This window comes from Melanaphis sacchari, unplaced genomic scaffold (genome assembly GCF_002803265.2).
Source record: "Melanaphis sacchari strain LSU unplaced genomic scaffold, SCAv2.0 Contig1439_pilon_pilon, whole genome shotgun sequence".
Classification (NCBI taxonomy): Eukaryota; Metazoa; Arthropoda; class Insecta; order Hemiptera; family Aphididae; genus Melanaphis; species Melanaphis sacchari.
Window position 1 is genome coordinate 517,736 of NW_020270613.1, and position 25,974 is coordinate 543,709.

The 25,974-nt window shown below is 25.4% G+C and overlaps 1 protein-coding gene and 1 long non-coding RNA gene across 5 annotated transcripts; both read left to right on the forward strand.

Annotated features, from left to right (window-relative positions):
- The first annotated feature begins 1,667 nt into the window (after positions 1 to 1,667).
- Positions 1,668 to 3,812, forward strand: LOC112591785 (mitochondrial uncoupling protein 4). 2 transcript variants are annotated; one of them, XM_025335705.1, is made up of 7 exons: positions 1,668 to 1,777; positions 2,018 to 2,211; positions 2,318 to 2,576; positions 2,636 to 2,758; positions 2,858 to 3,055; positions 3,137 to 3,229; positions 3,306 to 3,811. In XM_025335705.1, the coding sequence occupies exons 2-7, from the start codon at positions 2,088 to 2,090 to the stop codon at positions 3,478 to 3,480; spliced, it is 972 nt and encodes a 323-aa protein (XP_025191490.1). In that variant the 5' UTR covers positions 1,668 to 1,777; positions 2,018 to 2,087; the 3' UTR covers positions 3,481 to 3,811. The 2 variants fall into 2 exon arrangements, with proteins under 2 accessions (XP_025191490.1, XP_025191492.1); XM_025335707.1 differs by having other exon boundaries at positions 1,671 to 1,777; positions 2,021 to 2,211; positions 3,306 to 3,812.
- A 3,960-nt stretch (positions 3,813 to 7,772) lies between these two features.
- Positions 7,773 to 25,646, forward strand: LOC112591794. 3 transcript variants are annotated; one of them, XR_003114523.1, is made up of 4 exons: positions 7,773 to 7,923; positions 12,594 to 12,806; positions 15,844 to 15,915; positions 25,445 to 25,646. It is a non-coding gene; the product is annotated as an uncharacterized LOC112591794 (long non-coding RNA). The 3 variants fall into 3 exon arrangements; XR_003114524.1 differs by lacking the exon at positions 15,844 to 15,915; XR_003114522.1 differs by lacking the exon at positions 25,445 to 25,646 and having other exon boundaries at positions 15,844 to 15,992.
- The last annotated feature ends 328 nt before the right edge of the window (positions 25,647 to 25,974 follow it).

Here is a 25,974-nt window from a genome sequence, read left to right on the forward strand (position 1 = left end):
GGTTTAGCAATTAGCCTCCCAAAATGCAGGCGAAGCCCTCCACGTGTCAGCACATGTCTAACTCTAAAAAGGCTACAGCCCTCCCCCCAAAAAAAAATTGACCACCCTACGCTAATGCTCTTAATACATATTTTATAAATTATTTAAATTTTTAATTTTATTTGTTAATTATTACATTCTGTATGTTCTAACTCTACCTTCAGTACTAACATTGGTAAAATATATAGATAAATATAAATAAATAAAATGTTACGTAATTTTAAATAAATAGAAAAAATGATGTATATGATTTTTTTTAACAATAATCCTAGTTCAATCTACCTTGTTATTAATTATTATTAATTCAAAAATAAATTACTGGATTATAACAACATAAATATATTTTAAAAAATCTTTAGCAAAATATTTGCTTTTAGAAGATTTTATATAAAATGATTTATGATTGAATTTAAATTTAACACATCCATTCATCGCAGTGACCTACCCATCTGTATTTAACACCTTCTATATAGACGGAGAGACCTTCTCAGTATTTTTAAACTCATATTTAACATTATTTTACTACATACAAATCTTATCAGTTGCAATATTCCAACACAATTTATATATTATAATTTATTTATGTACCTACATTATACACTAAGACTAAAGTAAAAATAGTAAATAGAAAAATGTTTTAAAACAATGTTTTAAACCCTAAGACAGTCAATAAAAAGGTAACTATGAAAATAATAATTTTAAAAGATACTTAAATAATAATCAATTTAGATACTTAAAAGAATTAAGAGTAAAATAAGTTAAAACTTATAACGTTGCCTATACCGTATATTTAGTCTATATTGACTATACATGAATTTCATTCCATATCTGTATAGCCATATAAACATGTTATGTACCTACTTATATACTCTGTTCTCTGTATAAATTAATTAAATACTAAAAGGTTATCATTTATCGTTCTATGGTTTCACGTGAACATAATATATATTTTTTTTAGTAATTAGATGATATCTCTTCAAACATAACCGGATTTTTGATTTTTGAGTAGACGTTATTTTTGTACTTAATATATATAAAAGTATAAAACTAAAAATGATTTACAATAACAATAAATGAAGGTGAGTTGAGGAAAGATATCTTCACGTTTCAACAGTAAAAAATAAATTAACCTTCAAATAACCCTCAGTCCGGATTTTTGATATCTAGGTATATCAATGACTCTTGTTGACACATATATATACTTAATAACAATAACAAAGAAAAAAAATTAATTAATTTTTATTTTATACGGTATATACTTTATTGACTACCTTTAAACGTTTTTAATAGTATCTATTATCTACTTTGTACCACAAAAAAAAATTTAAAAAAATACATTGCTCATTGATCGAATTAAAAATATTATTGTATAAATAGTACTTATACCTACCTTCGAATTCGATTTTTATTAAATATTTTTATTCATAGCTTATTAGGCCTATTCTTAATTTTTTATTTGATCTAAATCTAAATTCTACAGTAATAATTGACATAAATTACGTCTAAAAAAAGAACAAAATATATTACCTATGCAATTTAATCAAATGATATTTATTATTAAGCCGTGCATTAGCCACTGTTATCAAACAACCATATGATCAGAATATCGGATTGTCCTTATCAGTGTTTATAATATCGAAATTCTCTCGATGTCGTTAGAATGATGTTTGACTTTGAATGTCAAATGTATTTCATCTACAAAATACATAAAACTTTACAGGGTCAAATCCTCTAAATGGTAAGTATTTATAATTTATTGAATTATTTAATCGAACAAATAGAATCCTATTTATTCTACACTATCAACTTCCATAATCTTCTAAATAAGTAGTACTCAGTATTTTATCTACTTACCTTTATGTTTTATTTTTTATCCAATCTCATGATTCGACAGTAATTAGTTATAATAATAATGAAGTTCTTACTTACCAATCACTAATCAATCAATTGTGTTTATTGCTTATTTTTTATGCAACAGCAGTTACAGGTAGCTCACATTTCAGTGTCGTGTCTAATGATAATTAAAACAGCACTTAACAAAACCAATAATGGTGTTCACACAAGTAGTATCTATCAAAGACAAAGCACCTGGAACCAAAGTATATAATTATGCTGATTCATTTTGGTGTACATATATTGTGTCTGTGGTGGCTGCCAGTGTTGCAGAAATATGTAAGTACCTATATCTGTAGTAATCCTATATACCTAATTTTATAATAATGAACTGATACAAATTTGTATTTAAATATTTGTGCTATATTATATTTTTCCTGTGCAGTGACATATCCATTGGATTTGACCAAGACCCGTCTGCAAATACAAGGTGAAGTGGCTTCTACCAGTAAACCTACACAATATAGAGGCATGATAAAAACAGCTATTGGCATTGTCAACGAAGAAGGAGCACTAAAATTATGGCAAGGTGTGACGCCTGCACTCTATAGACATGTAGTGTATTCTGGTATTAGGATTGTATCGTACGAAACCATGCGTGATAAATTATTATTAAAAAACGAAGATGGATCATTTCCAATTTGGTATTCACAAATAAACAACACAAATAGGTAGATTCTTTGATTATTTTATTTAACTTCAGGAAATCAGCCATAAGTGGAGTCCTGTCTGGTGTAATTGCTCAGTACGTTGCTAGTCCAGCTGATTTGATCAAAGTTCAAATACAGATGGAAGGCAAACGACGTCTGATGGGAGAGCCTGCTAGGTATATTTATTATTTATCGTTCAACTTTAATATATTATACATTTATTATTGTATGATCATTTTAATTCAACTTAATTATATTTTATCATTTTATATAAGAGTGTTAAGTGCAGCACATGCGTTCAAAAAAATAGTGTCTGAAAGTGGTATCCGTGGTTTATGGAAAGGTTCAATACCCAATGTACAGCGTGCTGCTCTAGTGAATCTTGGTGATTTGACTACTTATGATACAGCTAAGCAAATAATTATGCACAAAACTGGGTTACCTGATTCGCATCTTCTACATTGCCTTTCTAGGTATACTTTTATTGATTTGAATTGTTTTTTTTGTTTTTCATATAAACTATTAATATTTATAAATTTGATTTATTACTTTAGCATATGTGCTGGATTAGTAGCAGCTTCATTAGGAACTCCAGCAGATGTTGTAAAAACACGTGTTATGAATCAACCAACTGACAAAAATGGAATGTAAGTTCAATCACTATAAATATAATATTAAGAGATACATTTTTAGAATTCAATGTTAATAATTTTTTTTTTTTAGTGGTTTGATATACAAAGGATCTTTGGATTGCTTGTTTAAAACTATTGAAAATGAAGGGTTTTTTGCTCTTTATAAAGGATTTTTACCTGTTTGGATTAGAATGGCACCCTGGTCATTAACTTTTTGGATGAGTTTTGAACAAATACGCCATATGCTTGGTGCTACTGGGTTTTAGAAATGACAGAGTATAATCATTAGATCTCATTTTTATTATGTTTTTGATCTTTTACAATAGTTTTAAAATATGTTAAGATGTTTATTTTCAATATCTATATCTTCTGTGATTGTATAGAAAGTTTAGGTTATGAACATAACGCTACACATAATTTTTCTTGTAGAGTCTAAATATTGACTTCCGTAAAAATACTATGAATTACAATATTAAGTAAATTTAATGATAAGACATAACATTATAACAATATCATTAACAGTCCATCTTCATCAAGCAAAAATTTTGTTTATATTTCTGTTACTGCAGGTTAAATATAAAATTAGTAAGTTTGTTTACTCTTTACTTATCACCATATTGAATTAACTTAATTTTTTTTAAATTTAACTTGATTATTAACTTTATGATAGTTCAATATTTTAATATTATAATTTCAAAAGGTAAAATATTAAAAAAATATATTATCATAGATTTAGTTTACTTCTTACAATATGGTAACACAAATTTACTCAAATACTTTCCTTAAACCTACAGTAAAAGAAATAAAAAACAATATTTTTCTATATTGTGTACTAAAATGACAAACAGTCAATGTCAATTTAATAACTCCCTTAAAATAAAACAAATGAAAATTATGTTCTAGCATTAAATATATATATAAGTAAAGAGTAAATTTATCATAATTTTGGGCTCAAACTTGTGTCGTTATTAGTGTTATGTTTAAAAAAATAACTGTTGTATTGAAATGTTTGTTATGTTAATTATTTAATCTATATTTAATATTTGGTCAAATACCAATTATTTTATTATAGATACTACCCAAATTTATCTGTCAATTTAATTTACTTGTAAAATTATCTTTTGTATTTACAAATTAATAATACATATTACAAATTAACTATATTTTATAGAAATTGTAATACATTTCTAAAAAATGTATAAATACTTATACATAAATACATTATGCAATCTATGATGCCAATTAAATCCAATATATATTACTAACACACAATTCATTATGGTTTTTATTTAATTATTTACATAATTATAAATTAAATAATATTATTTTAATATGGCCATTAAGTGACAGCCTAAGTTTGATGAAATTTTGAAAAAATACTAACATTTATAATACAAACTTAATGAATTGTTCTTTTACATCTTGAAACACCTGATATAAAAGAAGAGACAATTAACAAACTTTGTCTATAAAATACAGTAATACTATCAGTAAAAAATTATAAAACCCAGGAAGTCGCACTGCTGTATAGTAGGATTAAAATTTACCTCATTGTTATACTTAACAATAATTGATATGTTCAATTTGAATTCAATGATCATTGATATCAGAAAAATCATTCTGAGTAAAAAAAAATGCATCAAAATATTCTAAAGATATATTATAATTTTTACTACCAATAATTAAATAATATGTTGAATTATTTTTTGTACAAAGCATAACATATATATATTTATTAAAAAGCATAATAAAATCTATACATTTGTATGTACAATAGGTAATTTATATATTAGATTAAATACCAAAAAATTATAAGGTGTAAAGGTTCTCAGTAGTACCTCTTGAAAAATTGAAGAAGTAGTTAATTTTCTAGGTTATTCTCTAAACCAAAACCGTTTTAATACTCTTTGGGAATTATTAGGAGTTACACGGAAAGAAAGTCTATTTATTATCGGATTTCTATAGTGGATTAACTTTGAATAGAACTTAGTCAATTGAGATAGTGTTGAAATTTTTAAATCGTTATGAAGATTGGTGCTTTTGATGTATTATTATAACTCGTCTTCTGGTCTACAAAAGTGAAAAGATTTCTTTGTTCCGTCTAATCTGTTTTTCTATTATTATCCTTATTGCTAAAGTCGCCTCTCTAGTTCTTATGTTTTGTCTGAAACCAAATTTATCATCACCTAGGTTTGCTTATATTGTCTTATCTATTCTATTCTTTTTTAATCTAGTTATTATTTTTGAGGTATATATGTTAAGATTTAAAGTTCTATACCTATTCCTCACTTTTGCTTTGTTTTTTAATTTCCATAAATTCCATTTCTTTGTGTTATTTTTCTTTTAATGCTTTTTTATTTTAATACTAAGTCCATAATTAAGAGATTATAATCACTATATATTTATATTTACTCCGAAACATGCTTTACTTTGCTTAATTTGGTTTCTAAATCTTTGTTTGGTCATAATGTAGTAGTTAGTTAGATAATTTGGTACTTCGCGATATCTACAGATTTTCAAGTTTATCTTCTTCATTTATGATTCTTGAACAAGATTTTTATTATCACCTACTTGTGTTGCTTACAAAATTATATGAATCTCTTGCCTCTCAAATTTATTTTTTCTAGTCTATAATTTCCTATTTTCTATCCGCGTCATTTTCTCTTACTAACGTATTCTAAATTCTAATAACCTAAAATAATGATGTTTTATCTAGCTTTTGTTGCAGAATCTCTTGTATTTTATCATACACTTCTTCAATAAGGTCATCGTTGTGATTGGTATAGTATATACATGAACAATCTTTGTGATTGTTGGATAGGAATTTATCTTTACCATGATGGATCTATCAGTACTTTGAAAATAGGTCATAGGTATGATTTTTACCATACTGCTTATTTACAGGAATCCTACTCCTGTGCATTTATCACTTGAACCTGTGTGTACAGATTTATATTCGTCGTTCCAAAAATCACAACATTCATATTATTTTAGTTCACTTACTCTAAGTATGTCCATATTCAGTCTTTTCATTTCTAGCTTAAGATTTTCAAGTTTTTCACATCTTCCAGGGAATCTTACACTCTAAGTACAATTTTTTTTGTATCTCAACTTTGCGTCTCTCAAAGTAGTTCACCCGAACATCATAGAAGATTATTTTGCTTTTAAAATTATTTACATTGAGTTAGCAATTCATTCTGCAAATACTAGGGATGTTTGTGTAGTGGGTTCCCATTTCCTCCCACGTCGTAGTACTGTAGTTGTAAAAATTTCTTTCATCACAGCTAAACAAACATAACAGCTATTTAGTATGTAGCTGTACTAGCCCGTTTGGCCTCCACCTACATCCAATACTGGACAAGTTATTGCCCTCAGCCAATCCCTTTTAACTGCCTCTTATGGTCAACTGGAAATATTTTGGGTCTATTTTTTCCCCGAACCCAAGCGGATAGTTAAAATTCCCTGTACTTTTCAAAATAACCGGTAAAAACAAGAATTCATACCTAAAAACAACATTCGACTAGATTTGAACATTCAATATAATAAAATTCCTCATAAACTTTTCCACTAAAATTAAAATAAAAAGTTTACCGGAAAGTCATATTAACTTTTTACGTAAGTTCAATTTTTTAAGATATTGCAGAATATTCTCTAATGAAACATATATTTTTATATTATATTATACACACAATAATATTTTTAAATACAAAACTTTTGGCAAAAAACAAAAAAAATGACAATACCTACTCTGTATTATTACAGATAATAAAATTAATTATTTTAATATAAATATAAATATACTAAATATAGTATCATAAAATATACACATCTTCACTCAAAATTATTTTTCGTATGCCATGTTTTAACATTGAATTCAAATTTAACACATCCATTGTGAAATTTTATTCAATATATTATAATTTAGTCTTCTATATTATTTATAAATGACGTGCTTCGCTCAACACCTATTCTGTAGCACAGCGGTTACCTACCTACTTTTTTTTTATTACTTATATTATTTTGAACTGTAGTAAATTAAAAAATATTTGTACGACCGTAGATAATTAAAAATGTTGTGAGAATGGTTGAATCTTAAGTGTTGAAACGAACACATTAATTAGTATATAGAGTTCTTAAGCCTGATAGATCTTTAATTAGAGCTTAGGTAAGAAGAAATTTTAAATAGTATGTAATATTCGTACTATATAAACAATATATATATTCGTATGCAGGCTAACTACTCATTTTTCAAAAATCAAAATATATAGAAGGTTATTTTAATTTATGATATTAATACATTATTACAATCATAAAACTTAATACCTATATAAATGGTATCATTAATTATAAACACTAGTATTTGCGTGCACAAAATCAGTGTATTTTATCTATATAGCTATTACATATATATTTTGTTATCAGTCTACCTAAAAAAAATTCTATCTACGTTCCTGGTTAGGAAACCTCCATAGTCCAAGATTCCACCAATCACAGTCCATGTTTAGTTTCCTAAAATGTTATTGTGCTTAAAATGGATTTTTGACCATAACCTCTTACAGTTAGTTATACCCTAAACATGAATGTCAGCTTTACCAAAAATCTTTTGAATAATGAACTCGCAAGCAAAATAAGAAGTTTTTTTTCGTCAAAATACCTATTAGGTAGATGTCTCGCCATGTTTGTCTCCGTCTTACAAACGTACAACAAAGGTAACGAATTTTCATTCAACAGAACTTGCTTGACAAGTAAATATCGTTAAAAATTAACATATACAAGTACAAATAATATCTGTTTTCTATATAATTTTCAAGTTTAATACTAAGTCAATTTACTCTAATATTAAAATCAACATAACAAAATTGGTTCCGATGAACGCAAATTTGCTTTGTTGTATACTTACAAGTATACGTTTGTATCAAACGAAGAAATGTCTATGAGTAAAACATCATTTTAACTCTTTTAATTTAACATTTTTATGCATTTCATATTTTAATTTCTAAGTACTTTTTATGATTAATAAACTTTAAGTAAATAGGAATTCCCATTATTTTTACCTGCAGTAATTAATTACATAAATTCTACAATATATATACTTAGATACGTTTCAACAATGCGATATTATTAATTTGATGATACTACAAAAGCCGTGTATCTATTATAGATTACCTGTATAATGAATAATTTGCAATATAATAGAGTTTTAACAGTGTTTATATAATATTATAATATAGCTTAGATAGTTATGGTTGGTTAGATTCTTAGATTCTATGATGTATTTGACGAATGATTGGTGATATTTTAATTAGATACTTCATTAAAAATGAAGAGATTATTAGACAATATTAGATCAAAATAATTTAAATATTATTTAAATAAAATAATAATTACTGCATAATAATCATAATATTGGTGTAGATGTTTTATAAGTATTTTATTAATTCAAATATGTTTAACCTGTAAATTTGTCGTAATCCAAACCACAATTTTAAAGAAATATCAGAAGTTACATAATATGTAATTTTGATATAAAATGGTTTAATTATGACTATTTTCAGTTTTCTTAGAAAACATTTTTTTTTTTAAGTGAAAGAATATGCTTAGATAAGTATTTGCTTTCGAACATAAATTTACTAAACCGCCGTGTATTATTATTTACACAGCAAATTTATTATACTGTAATTTATGTAGTATTCATTCAGGCGTTCATAATTCAAAATTCATAGTCTAAAAATAATTATTAGCTAATATTCATTTATATTTTTATATACTTATTTATTATAAATAATAAACTTAATATTATACAATATTAATAAAAGAATATTAAAAAAATTATTTTTAATCACCGGTTAAAACAATTAATTCATGTAAAGCGTGTTTCGAATTTTATATTGGGAGTACCGTATACATATTTGTTTTATTTTCAACAAAATATTTTACTTTTAATTTATTTTATATTTTATGTATACAATTAGATATTTTATACACAAACAATAGGTTTACTATGAATAACGCGTTATTCTATTTGGTATCGTTTTTTTTTCCTTTAACGTTTATACAGAGGATTATGCCCTAAACATGCCACCCATTTTTGTTCTTTAAAAAAGAACTTGTTCAATTATTTTTAAATTATAGAATATTTAAGTTCAGATACTTATTTAAAGAACATAGATACTTTCAAATATACTTGAATTGGTTACTGTTTAAGGAGTCCCATAGGCCATAGTGATACAAACTTAATACACAAATAGGTATAATTCCAAAAACTATTTAATCGTAAAATAATTTCTATTTGGATGAATTAAAAGTGTTTTGTTTAACAATAAAAATAAAAAAAGGATGGTTATCATTAAAAAAAAAGTTTATCACCACTATATATTACAAAGACACTTCTTGATTGATATGAAAAAAACTAAGTATTTGAAAATATGTTATCCTCAGGTATAATTAAAAAAAGAGTATTATTAAAAGGTTGAAACGAATGAATATGCTTGATGAATTACTTTGTAAATATTAGGTGTTTATTAATACTTATTAAACAAATAATCATTTGGTAATTACAAAGTGATAAACATTTGTAATTTCGAATTTTCTCTACAGGGGTTAGAAGTTAAAATTATTGTTTTCTGAATTGAAAAAATAATCTAAACTTATATAATTCAAAATTGCTGTGTATTATTTTTCCATTTTTTTTTTTTTTTTTTTTTATTTTTCTTCTCTAAATTAATTAAAGGTTTAAATAAAACTAATTTTAAAATTTGATAATTCTTTTTACTTATTGGTATTGTGATCATAAATAATATTAATAAAGATATTTTCTACACCGGGAAATGTATAAAGTGCTTAAATGTTGAAAAAAATAAAAATAAAATCATGAAAAACGAACAATATAGTATAGTTGAAGACAAAATCAATACGGGGATACGTTAAATCGCAGGTCGCTCAACCGCGCATTGGCGCGACCTCTAGTTTTTCAATATATTTTGATTAAAGTTTCAACTTTAATTATTTTTTAATATTTTCCATAGTAAACATCAACTTAATATTTATATTAATTTAATATTGTTCTTATTTTATGTATAGTAACCTTCCCACGAGTTACTACTGTGGTTTATTTGCTTTTTTATTTAATTAGATTTTAATTATAAATTATTGTATCTTAAAAATTATTCAAAAACGAAAAAAAAAATAAATTAATAATAATATTAGTTGATAGCAGTTAGTTAATATATTAATGATACTTAAAATAAGACACGGAAATGAACAATTCACGTATACAGCTCATTTAAAGCACTGTTAAATTTTAAAATCAATTTGAAAAATATAATTACAAGGATGGCATTATTAGAGGAAAGAGCATTAAAGCTAACAAATTTAAGATTAAGAGAAAATAAGATCTAATTTAAATGATTACTATGATGTGAAAGAGAATGGCAAATAATGAATAAATTATTAAAGTAAAAAGTGTTCCTATCCATAACTTTTAGTTGTGGTATGATAGCAGATTATGACCGCTGAATAATCTTAAGTATTTGATTATTACTCCTTAATTTTTAAAGATTGAACTACGGATGTGGAGAGATGTTTTTGGATATTTTCCTGCAATAGTTTATTTTAAAACCTATTAAATAAATAATTGGTAATACGAGAAGTTCTTACTTCTTAGGATTATTAATTTATTATTATTATTATTATTATTATTATTTAAAACTTTAGGTAGGTATAAGACTCTAAGTTTTTAACCACTATAATGTCCATTGATCAACTGTCTTATCAAAATTTACAATTAATTAACTAATGTTATATACTTCGTTTATTCAGTAGCGTATTTTAGAGAGGTGTCCTCCATATCTGAACACCCTCAAGGGCCTTAATTTAAGAAAAATAGCCCAATGTATTTACGCATGCCTATCAAAATATTGATATCTAAATTTATGAAGTAAAATTAATTTTACAAGATTCGACGACAAGTTTTAAGGTTTATTTTAAAGTTAAGTTTGTAGTTTGGAATATTCGGGAATTATTCAAATTTATCAGGTCATTAAGTGATATTTTAAACACCTTTCGAAAAATCAACTAAAATACGCTACTGCAGTGATTTTCAACCTTTTAACTTCCGAGTACCACCTACATTTCTTGAAATTTTTCACGTACCATTTAATTTAGAAAACTCTATTTTTTCATTTTGCTTTAAAAAATTTTTATAGAATATTAAAATTTATTAAACAAAAGTAAAATTAAGCATGTACAATTTGTTAAAACATAAATCGACCAAGCATTACAACATTATAGATATTATCGTTTATCTAAATTTCTATTTTTAACGTGAGTAAAACCGACTATTTGGTTTAATAATCAAATAAACGAAATAATATTTAATGCATATAATAATATTTTATTTTATGATAAATATTTATTTTTCATTCAAGTACCACCTTTAAGCTTTCTGCATACCACTAGTGGTACGCGTACTATAGGTTGAGAAACGCTGCGCTACTGCATATATTTTTATATAATATAATTCTTATATTAAGTAATCACCTATAATATATATGTTATGTTATAATCATTGATAGTATATAAAAAAATTACTAAGTACCTAGTATAATATAAAAAGTAGTATTTATATTATGTCTTTTTATTCTTCATTTACTTAATTTATAAACTAAACTACAAGATGATTTTTAGTGGTTAACCGCAAATTAAAGTATTTCTAATTCCTATTCCATCTTAGCATACCTATTACAACTATTGTATTTTATCAGTATTATTGATAATAATAATAATAATATACGCTCGAGTAGCTATTCCCAAAAATAATTATAGAGTTGTATTTCGATTTCTTAATAGTTATGGTTAATTGTATTAAAGGTGCATAATATCGGAATTTGGTGAAATACAAATAAAGAAACTTAGATAAATTTTCGGAGAAAATCAAAAAAACGATAGTTTTAATGAACCAATCAACTATAAGTACTATATTAGATTTAATTTACAATAAACATTGACAATATTAGGCTGAACACACATTTTTGAACACTATTTTTATAAATTAAAAATTATAACAGATAATTAACTAAATATAGATCTATAAAATTAATAACCAATATAGTTTTATCCAAAAAATGTGATGTCATCTATTAAATGTTTTCTATGTAAGGTCTAACAATTTCTAACTTCGTAAACTAGTCTATATACGATATATAGCTACTATAATTATAACCACAACAATGATAGTAATAATAGTAATAACATACAATAAATTTGTATTATAATTGAGAAAACAATAAACTAAAATATAGTTTATGTAATTGATTGTATACTTGTTAACAAAACCGCGTGAAATGCCGCGTGACTATATTATAATATTATTTTATTTCAGCCACCTGTTTGCATAAACCAATAGCCCTCTCACAGTCACACATGATATAAATGCAGTATATTCGACCTTAGATCCTTTGCGAGTGAAGAATGGAAGGTGTTGTATAAAACGAAGAGGTATATGAAGGAAGACAGCAAAAATCGTATGTGTATATTATATATTTATATAAATACACTCATATGAACACCACAAGGAAACGATTAAGTACCTACCGTAAGTTTATACATGTTTAGAAATACTACCTATTAATACTTAAGGATACTCCTGTACGCCTATTTAAATATGCAAATGCAAGTATACATAGGTACCTACATACAATTCCAAAAACTGTACAACACCGTAGTATACATACAATTATACACGTTTAGGTATATTATGATGATTTTGTGAAGTATATTGATGAGATTGCACGTTTTAATGTTTTGACCTCAAATTTTTTTTCGGACAACACGTGTTGCGCACATCAACTATACGGCGTAAGATAAAATATTTTAATGTAAAAAAAGTTTAACTACTTGATAACCCTGGTCATCCTGCAAGTAGTTTTTATTTTACAACTGCAGTATAATATTTTATTATTAACAATATTTTCGTTCCTTTTATTAATATAGATAAATAAAAAATCCATAATGATGGTCTTTTTTAGTGTTCAAATCTTCCAAAGTACCTATGTAATAAGACTATTGATAATATTAACAAACACTTTAAAACCAATAAGCTAATGTTAGCTTATTGAAAACAACACAATAGCACTTAGATACCTAATTTTATTAATTTCTTCAATACATTCATTGCAGTAATTTTTCTCTGATTCGAAAAGGCATCCTAACTAAATTTGATTGATACATTCCAAACGAAAATTTTTGAATAATGATAGTTGAAACTTCTTACCTGATAATATTTTAAGAAAATAACATTGCAAAAGTGTAATACATATTTATAATAATCACAATATTTTTATTTTATAGGTAATCTTAATTTCACTAAAACAACTTAAACACAACTGAACTACTATATTCACAGCAATATAAAAATCTTTATAATCTTTTTTTTTCAATAGCTCGGATCTTAATTATACATTTACGCTTTTAGAGTGCCTAAAGAGTTTTAGAACATTAATTTGTTTAATTATAATTTTAATTTTTTAGGATATTCAATATGACAGTTTTGTGTTATAATTTACAAGCACATTATATAAATAATAAATATAACTACATAGGTGCAATAAACAATAAACATTGCTTCACAATTTATAAATCTTAATAATTATGGTTTTCATAAAATAAAATATACTAGTCTTTTATGCCTATTTAAGTATGTATCTTTGTTTATTTTTAGGTGTCAAAACAAGATAATACGATTTATTATTTAACGTTAAAATAAATAATAGATAAAACGTAAATTATAATTATTTATTATTTATTAAAACTAAACTTGGACACTTGATTACTGTGATCAAAAATATAGTTAGTGTCAGAACTATTTTTTTATAGTTTAGTACATAATACCTTTATAAATGTTAGAAATATATTTTAAATTAATAAATTTACATGACAGAATAGAATAATAGATTATTAATTAAAATATTAATATTTTTATTTCATCCAAACAACCAATTAATGTGTTTTTGTGCAATTTCATAACACAGAATATCATAATATTTTCTATTTTAACGAGAATATTATATTGGGTTTGTGTCACGTTTTCCAACGGTTAATATTTCAGCCATTTTACGATGCCCTTGCGGTAGGTTTTTTTTTTTATCAAAACGACCCCATCACTACGTAGAATGTAGTCGCATCGACCCGCACTACTGGTGCGCCCTCTGCTTGTGCTCGTAACGAAGTCCGTAGCGAACGAATAACAACGTTGTACCAACTACTATTATAATAAAATATATGAGCCGTTGCAGTAGGTACGCAACTCGGCTTGAAATATTTTGTTTTCGGAACACATACAATAAACGGGCCGGTTACTTCTACATCGTCGTACATATTATATGTGTTTTGGTAACCACTGGCTTATTATAGTGGTGAGTAAGCCGAATACAATGTGAACAGTGAACAGACAACCAGTTGACGGTCGATGCGCGTGCGCGGTGGGGAAAGCTAGGCCCGGTGGCTAAGCCAGCTGCTGTTATCGACGCTGCCGTCGCCATCGAGTTCTCTTTTAGGAATTGTTCCTATTATATAAAATAATGGATATAAATCGCTCCCACCGTTCACCATCATCAATGCACAGCCAGCGTTTTGATATTATATTATCATTATACCCTGAAAATCGATGACGTTTCGTTAAAATACAGTTTCCCTTACGTACTTACTATTTAGTTTTTACGTTGTATTATCATAACGTTCCTACGCACATATTAAATGATAGAATTTCTCCGACCTAGTCTCAGACCTCTGAAGTCTGGAAACTTAAGAATAATGATTAATTTATACTTCATTACAATATAAATAAAATATATTATGTTCTAAAACCATAATATGAGAAGTTTACAATAATCATACTCGACGAATGAATTGAGTTATTCTGCAATAAAAAATATAAAATTGGAACACGAATAAATCATAACATAATGATTATTATTTCCGAAAACCTTTCTATAGTTTACTAATTTTGTATTCTTGTGTTTGAAGTGATTCACTGATAATTATATATATATATATAAGTAAGTAGTAAGTACCAAATAAATACAACCCGTCTATAATACTACTTTAAACCAAATTATTTCAAATAATGTAAATTATTAGTCATATAATACCTTACCCAACCTATTATAAGTTATTTTTACTAGATATTGGGGTGCTGGTTATTCAGAACGTTAACACATAATAAGGGATAACTTATTTCTACAACACATATTTAGTTTTATTTTTACCAATATATTATATAACAATGGTATTATATTCATGTAACAACTACATATTTAAACATCTTATTTCTGTAGTTGATTGTAATCAAAATCAATAAAGCGGTCTTAATACATTTTTTCACGAAGTCAGAAAAATTCAAAAAAAATCAACGGCCCAAAATTGTGTTACATGGCACATTTATTATCGGAGTGAACGGACTATTAAAATAAATAAATAATAACAACATATTGTTACGCCTTGAATTATTTTATTAGAGGTTATTTATTGATTAAAGTTAATATATTAGATATAATGCCTGAATTAATAATAATGTTTTTAATGTTGATAAATATTGTGCGTTTTGCAAAATTAGATACTTTTTGAACATACAGGTGTGAGACCAACAACTGACAAGGATAATCGTTGTTTTGTGTTAGCACTCGGCAGTTTCGATCCATAGCGAGGTCAGTTCAGACAAGTGTGACCACCTTTCATGTACCTGTACTAAGTATTTTATATAAAAATGTGTATGTTAAGGTTAACCATATTTTATACCATAACACTTAAAAAATTTATAACATTTGAATTTTTTATAGTTTTCAGTAAAGTTATATGTATTATATATTAAAATTGCTTTTTAAAAATTTAAACTATCCATCTATTTACTTTTCAAAAAAAAACAATCAGTAATTAAAGAAAGTGTGTACTAGCATTAGCGTATATAACACTTATAAATAAATCATTATTAAATATTATGATTCTTAGTATGTATATTGTAAATTAATTATTCATTTAAGTAGAAAAAATAAATAAAATATAATAAACATTTAATTTATGTTTAGTTAATAGTCTTATATAGGTAGTAAGTATACTGTTAAATATTATTAATGAAAGCCAAAGAGGTACATAAAAGCATTTAAAACATGTATATTCAATCATTTTTATATGGTATTCTATGGTTCTTCGTTTGAATTTTTTTTTTTTGAGGGGAATTTTTATTCAAACTTACTAATAAAAATACTCTAAATATAATATAATATATTTCAATACCTAAAATAATAAAAATATTAATTACCTATAATGAATAAAAAATAACATTTTAGATTCTAAGCGGGACTGATGTATTTATTCATCAGTTATCACTTTTTAGGGCAGTAAGAATGGTTAAATTTATAGCTTTTTTATCTTTTATAGTAGAAAAGACAATCTAGGAGGTACTTTAGGGATTAAAAGTAAAAAATTCTAAGTCAAGGAGGTATTTAATTCTATATGCAAGTGTATATTCTTTTAATTTCTCAAATGTATATATTTGATTATTTTTTATACATGATATACATTTTAAAATATTTTGACTCTTTTTAAGCTATTTATTTACATTTAAAATGTTCAATATTTTTTAATTCTTCATTTTTTATAGTCAACAACAATTTTATGCTCAGTCAAAAATCTAAAAATTAATATAATATCCTACTTAAGTTGTTCTTTTAGCAATATTTAAAATATATATTATGTAAGTTTTTTGCTTTTCTTTGAATGACTAATTGATTTTACGATTTTGTATGTATATTTTCTTGTACCACGTTTACTCACTGTGTCACTAGATACAGATTGTAAATTTTATTAAAAAAAAATTATAAAAAAGTATTTTTGTTTAATAACTGTTTGAAGTTCATGTTTTGTCAAAATTATGAACAATCGCAATTTATTTTGGATATAAAATCGTAAAGATGTATAAAATGTATATTTTTTATGGCAAAGGCCTGAAAATTTAATTCAAAACTCTACAATGTAGACTCTACATAATAATAGGTTTAACCAAAATCCAAAAAATCTATAAAAATATCATCAATATTTTTTTTATAAACAATTGACGTTAAAATTTCAACAAAAATAAATATTTAAACTAAGAATAATGTTTTTTGTTATTTTGTTGGAATTCAAATATATTTTAGGAGACTTGAGATTTTTCTGTTAATTATTAAATATTGCTATTTACACACAGTGACATTTTAATAATTAAATTAATTTTAAACTTATTGTCTATTTATACCGCATATTAGTGTATTACTAATAGTAATATAAATATAAAAAAAATAAACTTAATAATTTAGGCTGATGGTCTCTTTTCAAAATCATTTTTTTGATGATTTATCATCAAATTTAAATTTAACACATTCATTACAGTGGTCAGTGACCTATTCTCTATGACGAGGTACACTTGACTGGAACTGTACAGCAGAGCGGTAACCTACATTTACCTATTTTTTTAGTTGATAAACATATTTGTAAAGTCTAAATATACTAGTAAACAGATAGTTATGACCGTTATGAGTTACTCAAAATAATACTATAATATTTTTAATTTAAATAAACATAAATGTAGCTGTATGAATGTACGATAATTTGACAGAAGTAATATAAAATATAATTTTACGAAAAATATCTAATAAATATACGGTAGGTTAGTTTAGAGTTAGTATATATCAGATATAAAAACATTCCTCCCACTTTTAAATCTTCTCTGACATTGCTTAAATTCGTTGCGCCTCTGAACATATGTACCTATAGGTATAATGTATTTTATCGTATGACTGAGTGGCAAACATATGTATTATGTGATTTATTTTTAAATCTCAATGATTTGGTACTTAATAATTGTTATTTGGTATAGATACAAACAGTGATTTAATATTATAAACAAGAAAAATTCTTTCAGATCAAATTATACTTTAAGAGTTTTACAATAAATATACATCATCAATGTCCAATTAACCTCTATATAGTTTAAAATTTAACACAAATAGTGTGGTATACAATGTATAATCTGCTTAAGACGTAACTTTTCAGCAATTTTCTAGAATCTTGCTGAATAAAACTACTAACAATCCACACAGCATTTAACAAAAATATTTCTTGTGTTTATGTCAACTTTTTATTATTTAGTCCTAGAATATTTCCATAGCATTGAGTATAAATAATATTGATTATTTATTCTCAATACTATATATTATTATAAGACTATAATATAGATATGCTAAACCACAGTTTAAGTTCAAAACTACGCATACATTTGAATAGGTACTCAGTGGTTTAACGTATACTGTATGTGTTTATTATACATATATGCTATCGTAATATTTCAATATACTTATGTAATTTTGGCAGCACGTGGTATCATCCGTTTATTGCACATACCTGCTATACACATTTCTCCTACCACCTCTGCTCGTTTTCTCGGTCTATACGTGCAATATAATATATATATAAGTCGCCGTTTTGTTTACGTTTTGCCGTCTCTTTGTGTGTGTTTATATGTACGTGTGTTTGTGTGTGTAATAATGAAGTGATCGGTCAAGGTCGGTGACCTATATAAAATTCACGGTCGGGTATGTGACGGTCAGGAGGGGTAAGGGGAGACAGGAGTCTGTCTGTCTCTCCCGGCGGCGGCGTCTGGCACCCTCTTCTCCTCCACTCAACCACAACCGTCGTCACCGTCGCACACTCCGCCACTACTGCCGAGACGACGATAATCCAAATAATTGAAAAGGAAAAAAAATACACACATGTAAATATTACTATCAAGATAATAATATTATTGTGTTTATAACATTATATATATAATATACTAATATAGACGTGTGGTATCGGTAGAAGGGAGAAACTGTGAATGAGTCACGTATATGTTATGTATTGTACGTTAACAACTTCCATCGTATATAATATAATATATATTCTTCGTTCAACCTACGTAATTGAGTATTAAGGTTATATATAATATATATATATACTGTATATTATTTTATATACCCAGGTACATAACCTCCGACACGTGTTGAACGCGTGCCGTTTTTCGAACTGTAAAATATAATATTATGTTTACATAACACCATAATATTTATTAAGCTTACTTATTATATAGTACAGTTTACTGTAAGTCATATGCTATTGTATTGTATTGTAACTTAGTCTCTATTTTGGTGTGTAGTGAGACAGTGTAAGAAAATAATTTATATATGCAAGTATTTACCTAATACCTCTACAAATTTATAAATGTATAGATTAAATAAACATAAATATGATCAAGTTTTCTAAAAATTGTTAATAATTTCACTAATCCGAGAGCCTCCACACACCACATTATAAAACATTGACTAATATTTGAAATAGACAATAGTGTGAGTGCAATTTGTTTTAGGGTATACTGAATTAAGTGTTATTAATATTATGTATTATATTCAAACAACATACTATAAATTAAAATAAATAATAATAATTGGTACACTTTACAACAACCACTTAGCCGTAATTCTATTTAATTATAGACATTTATATAAATCGGAATATCCAGACTTACAATTGAAGATATAGGTACATAATAATAGTAAAAGTGTAGTGCAAACGTGAAATTGACTAACACATATGGTATAAAGTTCATTAGTTCATATTCATTGGATACTCTATAATAATTAATAAGCACCTAATACTCATATATCTATACTATAAAAGGAAGTTCCGATTTTTCGTCACGCATACAAATCCATACCATTCAACGTATTGTCATCAAAATTTTTTACTATAATACCTGAAAGTCTGCTGAAGGTTTTAGTACCACTTTTGTTAATAAAAAATAAACATAAAATTCTTGAAAAATTAAAAAAAAACAAAGCTAATTTTTGGGGCCTCTAGGCGAGGTCTATTTATCTTTTTTTCATTTTTTTTTTTTTTTTACAGAGTTGTTTCAAATACCCTCCTGAGTGTCACTACATCGCCAGATTTTTAATTTTTTTGTCTGGCGGGGATAGGAAGAGGGTGTATTGTATTTAAATGTTCTAATTATGTATACAACAGTTTTACACTACAGTTAAATTGCTCTTCATACAAAAAAAAAGTTGCAAGATAGATAGACAGGATTTGTGGAGCCATAAGACAGCCCACAATTCGCAAACAACTATTCATGGGAGTGGACCACGCGGGTGACAGCTAGTATTAAATATTAGTAAATACTAAATACTAAATGTAGAGGCGATAGTACGTTTTGTGATTAAATTACATACAAATAATGAAAACAATAAAATTTGTATAATATATGTTAAGTATAAGTATAGAGTCTATACTTATACTATAAACACAGTAACTACACCTGCAGAGTGATTCATGATCCGCTTTGAAATGCCACAAAAAAAAAGAATAAAATAAAATTCAGTCCTAAAATATTAATTAATCTCGGATAATTTATTGAAAAAAATTAAATGTACAGTAGAAACTCGTTTAAAAGTCTCTGTTGGGACCGGAACAATGACGATTAATCGAATAGACGGTTAACAGTAAATTTTCAATAAACTTACATATTTTACAACGTCATTTACTAACAAAAATAATGTGTAATAAATAATAAATACTAATAATACATAATATTAATATGTAATAACATATACTTAAAAATACTAAACAAAATAATCCGTCATCATCTTCTGTTTTTTTTTTTTTTTTGAGTTACGAGCTTTTTAAGCGGCCATGTTTTATATTTTACAAAGGAGTAAGACTTGCATTACATTTGCCTCCTCTTGCACTTCAAACCGATCAAAGCATTTTGTTAACATTGCTTCTATTTCTGATTGGCTATTTGGGGTTTAAAGTCAAGCATTGAATTTTCAATGTCGTCACCATCTTCTTAAACGGCAGTGACATTAAAAATAATTTGGTCATCACTCAAAATTTCAAATCCTACACCTTGCTTATCACTTTCTAACCAATCTGTTACTTCTTTCATTAAAATATTTCACTGTTCAGTCCATTCCAAAGTTGTCGATTTCTTTTATACTATAAATAATATGCTTATACATTCATACACTTGGCCTAGATCTTGATTTCTTTAATGTAATATGTCTATTGTCTTTGTATAATAATGTATATCCAAGTGGCATGCTTAAGAATTTTTCATGGTAGGAGTCCGGTTAATATTTCCATCATAATACCGTAGGGGCTCCGATACAATTTATAAAAAAATAGTATAACGAGTATAAATTACATGTTAGTCATACCAATGTTAACTTTTTAAATTTTTTTGATTGTATAAACTATAAATTTATAGTAAATTACGTATATTACTAATGTTATGCAAAAATATAGTAAAAGAATCATAATATCTATGGAAAATTGTTAACGACAACTTTTTATTCTACAAATACATTTTTTTTTTTTCTATGAAAAGGTAATATAATAAGTAATCTTAATTTCGCGTAATTAGTAGTTATACTTAAATGTGAAACTTTTAAAGGAAATTAAATAACAACTGTATATTTTGTGAAGTCTACTCTCAAAATTGGTACCCTGGTTCATGCCTTCTTATTTTTCCTGAATACGGCTGAGATGGAAAGTAGATAACCGCTTTGCTATACAATAAACAGTCCAGTACATCTTTTTATCAAGTTACTGTAATGTATCATGTATGTGTTAAATTTGAATTAAATAATAAATCATGGCATAAGAAAAATAATTTTGAGAAAAGATAGTCTATTAGCCTATATTGCTAAGTACCTATATTTTATACTATTATAAAGTAAATAGATTGAATTAATTTTTTGCTAAAAAAATTATATTTATTATACTAAAATATTATTTAATTATTCTAATAGTTAAATAGTTTAAATATATATATTATATATTGATCTGAATTGATTTATGCGATACGATGCTAGTAAATATAGGCCATATATTTATGTACTTACCGGTATGAATATAGACTTGTAGTATAAATAGGAAATAGCATACAAAATTTATCAAAAAAAAAACCGCTAAATTTTTATGAAAGTTCATAAGGAGTCAATATTTTATTAAACAACAAAGTTGCTAGTTCATTGATGCATCCGTTTTTTATGCATCCTGGTAGATTATTCAAATTATTTACTCTCTACTACGAATAGTATAAAGTTACGTTAATATTTAAATTTAATTAATGAATTCAGGCGTGGATCTATAAATCTATATAATGGGAGGGGTGCACTTTCTTCCTAAAGACAAACAAAATAATTTTTAACATACCTATTTATTTGGCATATTTGATGATATATTTTTTAAATATTGAAAAATTTCAAAATAAAATATTATAATAATTTTATTTGTATTTTAAATTTGTAAATATTAACATGTATTATTATGTATTATGTATATATACCTCCGAAAAGAAGGAAACTTAGTTACTAAATCTTTTTGGGCTTAACCGTCCTGGATCTATGTTTGTGGGATGTAATATGTATACAAATTACACAGTCATATAGTATACTTCAGCAATTAAACTTAATAGTCTAAGGTTAGGTTAGTCTAAAATTTAGGTCTAAATCTATATGGAGTTATTTTATCAGTCACTTACAAAGCCAGTTAGAAAATAACTAAATAATTGGTATATGACTTTATATAAGTCTACTACTTAATGTTAAATAATGTTATTAGGAGTACTTACATACGTAGTTTTAGGTACCACATAAAATAGACAATAGTTTACTTTTATAGGTATGTATAGCTGTTCACCAGTAGATACCTGTATGTGTACATAGTCGCATATCTATTGTAATATACTAAATTCGAAATAATTATCATACCTAATGGTTGTTAATATAATTTAATATACCTAATAATATGGCATTACTAAATAGGTAATGATAGATATAATAATTACTTATACCAATTATAAATCCGTTATAAATAGATTCATATTTCAATCAATTAATATAGTCAAGTTCAAAAATAAAATTTAAAATCAAAACAATAACCATAAATTTGAAAAATTATCACGACTAATAAGATATTATGTTAAGGAAAATAGAAGATTTATTATGATAACATTTTTATGAAAAAACATAGAAAAATTAAAAACTACAGATGAGTTAGTTCTTTAGATTCGTATTATATGTATTATGTCAGCGGATATTAAGCATGACGCCATACTGACTACAAAGTCCGTTAAATCAAAACGATAATTTAATGCATAATATGGTATAATATAATCCGTGCCTATAACACAATAATGTGTATTAATGTATTATATATATTATACTATGCATACATATTATCTATTACTTATAATAACTGTATACCTACAATATTTTTTTATGTTGAACACAATAAATAAATTATAAAAAAATTTGCATTATGCTATACAATATGCACAAAAATTTAATCTTGATTTTTTTTAAATAAAAAGTGACATAATATTTTGTTATTAGCAAGTTTTAAATAAAGTAGCAAGCTGGACAAAAAGGTCTGGCAAGCCGCCAGTTGGCCATCTCTGATTTAAGATAATATCTTTTCTAAACTGTAATCGTCTAAAATATTCAGGACGGAGCCACCATGTTTTCCCATTTTTTTGGCGATAGACGATAATTTTATCATAAAAAAAAATAAAAACAATTGCTTATAATTTGCAATTACTCTGTATAAAATGAAATTTAAATTATAATAACTTTTATTTTATATTAGTTTATATATTTTGTATTAATCTAACGTTTGTGTTCAATTATATTTTTTCTGTTTTATTAGATAAGTATTTAAAAATACAAACAGCTAACAGATTTATGATGGATAAATAGTACTGAAGTATTATATATCAATATATACATCATATAATTTATTTATTATTATTTTTAATACAAATAAATGTAGTTTTTATATTCTTATAATAGATTAATACTTTTAAATAAAAATGTTTCGGTTTTACTGTTTGAGATACCCTGAATATTTGAACTAGTTCCTGAAAATCTCCCTTATTGTATAAAGAGCACACATGTATCAAATATGTACCCAATACGGAAATAGACCCTTGCCCTTCTGGTAATGAATTCACGGTCATTATATTTATATATTGCATTGTCAAGAAGAAAATAATATAAACAAAAAGTCATTTTAAACAATTTAAACAAAAACTATTGATAACGATAAGAATTTTATCGAAAATTAAATTTTAAATAATATTATCTTACAAAAAAAAAAAGATAATTATCTAAAAAAGTATTTTCAAGAAAAAATGTTATACTAATAACAGTAATAACACCAGAATATTACATTATTACAATATTATTTCGCTCAAGATTAATATGCTCAATTATACCTGCATATTATTGTACATTTGTACATTATAATTATGTTATGATGTAATATATTAGTCTGTCGTACCTTGTAGGCCCTTAAATGTGAATTGCGAAGTGCGGACTACACAACATTTAATCCTTTGAGCATTAAGTGTCAACATATTTAGCGTATTTAACGTATATCTAAATATACATAATATCTTTTAATATTTATTTACTAGTGTCCATAAGTATCTATAATTGATTTGAACACTGTTAAAACTTTAAATAATTTAATTTTTATTAAACGTAACACCTAATTGACGATATTTCTTGTATTCAACATTTGTAACAACATATTAACACAGTGTCTAGCAAAATTTAAAATTTAAAATTAGTTATAATTTATAAACTTAAAATATACTTATACACCACTCGGCTTTCTAATTTCATTATAGACACGTATATTAATCAGTATATCATATGATAAATAATATAATCGATTATCAGTATAATACCAGCTAACAGTCAGATAAAATAGCTAAACTGAATTTTTTCAAATTTCAAACTATGTTGGTATAAATGGTTAGTAAATATCAGATTTATAATAGGTTTAAGTGTATAACATAAGTTACATAAGTTATTATATTATTATGCTACATCAATAGGTAAAATGTTAAAATACAATTATTTTTAGAACAAAAATTACTTAAAATAAAATAATTCATTTATATTTTTGTATTTCTTAATTAGAATCAGTCTTGCTTTTTTATGTTTTAATAAATGTAATATAGGTACCTAATTTTATATGACTAAAATAATATGCTTACCTACATATTAACATATTATACATGTAAATATTTAATATTTTTAAAAGTGTATTTAAATTGGTTTTTTGAATAAAATACTTTTTTTTTAAATTTTTGTTTAGATTTAACAATTAAGTGCAATATTTATTGATGGAGTAACACATTTTCGCTGCATAGAATCATTACTTGGCTCATTTTCATCAAGCGTATCACGAATATATTAATCGTTAATCCATTGATGACAATTTTACACAATATTATGATATATTTTCGTGTTTTATCTTATGAGTGACACTTATACAATTTATATTTGCATAAATCAATCTATGGATAAATTTTTTATACTATACAAAATTTAAATATTTTACTATTATAAAATTAAAAAATATATAATATACAAAAATTATTATAAATCTAATCAAAAAATCTAGAAGTATTTAAGACAATGGTTATTCAAAATCTTAAAAATAACGTTCCAAACTAGGTATACACTAATGTAGCATCGTTTTGAGAACCCCTCATGGCAGACATACGGATAAGTAAACGAGGGAATAATTTTGCAATTTATCACGAAATACCGGGGAGCCAAGCATATAATTTATCATTTATCCGTAAAATATATCCCGGTTCAGTCGTACAGCCCCTGGACATA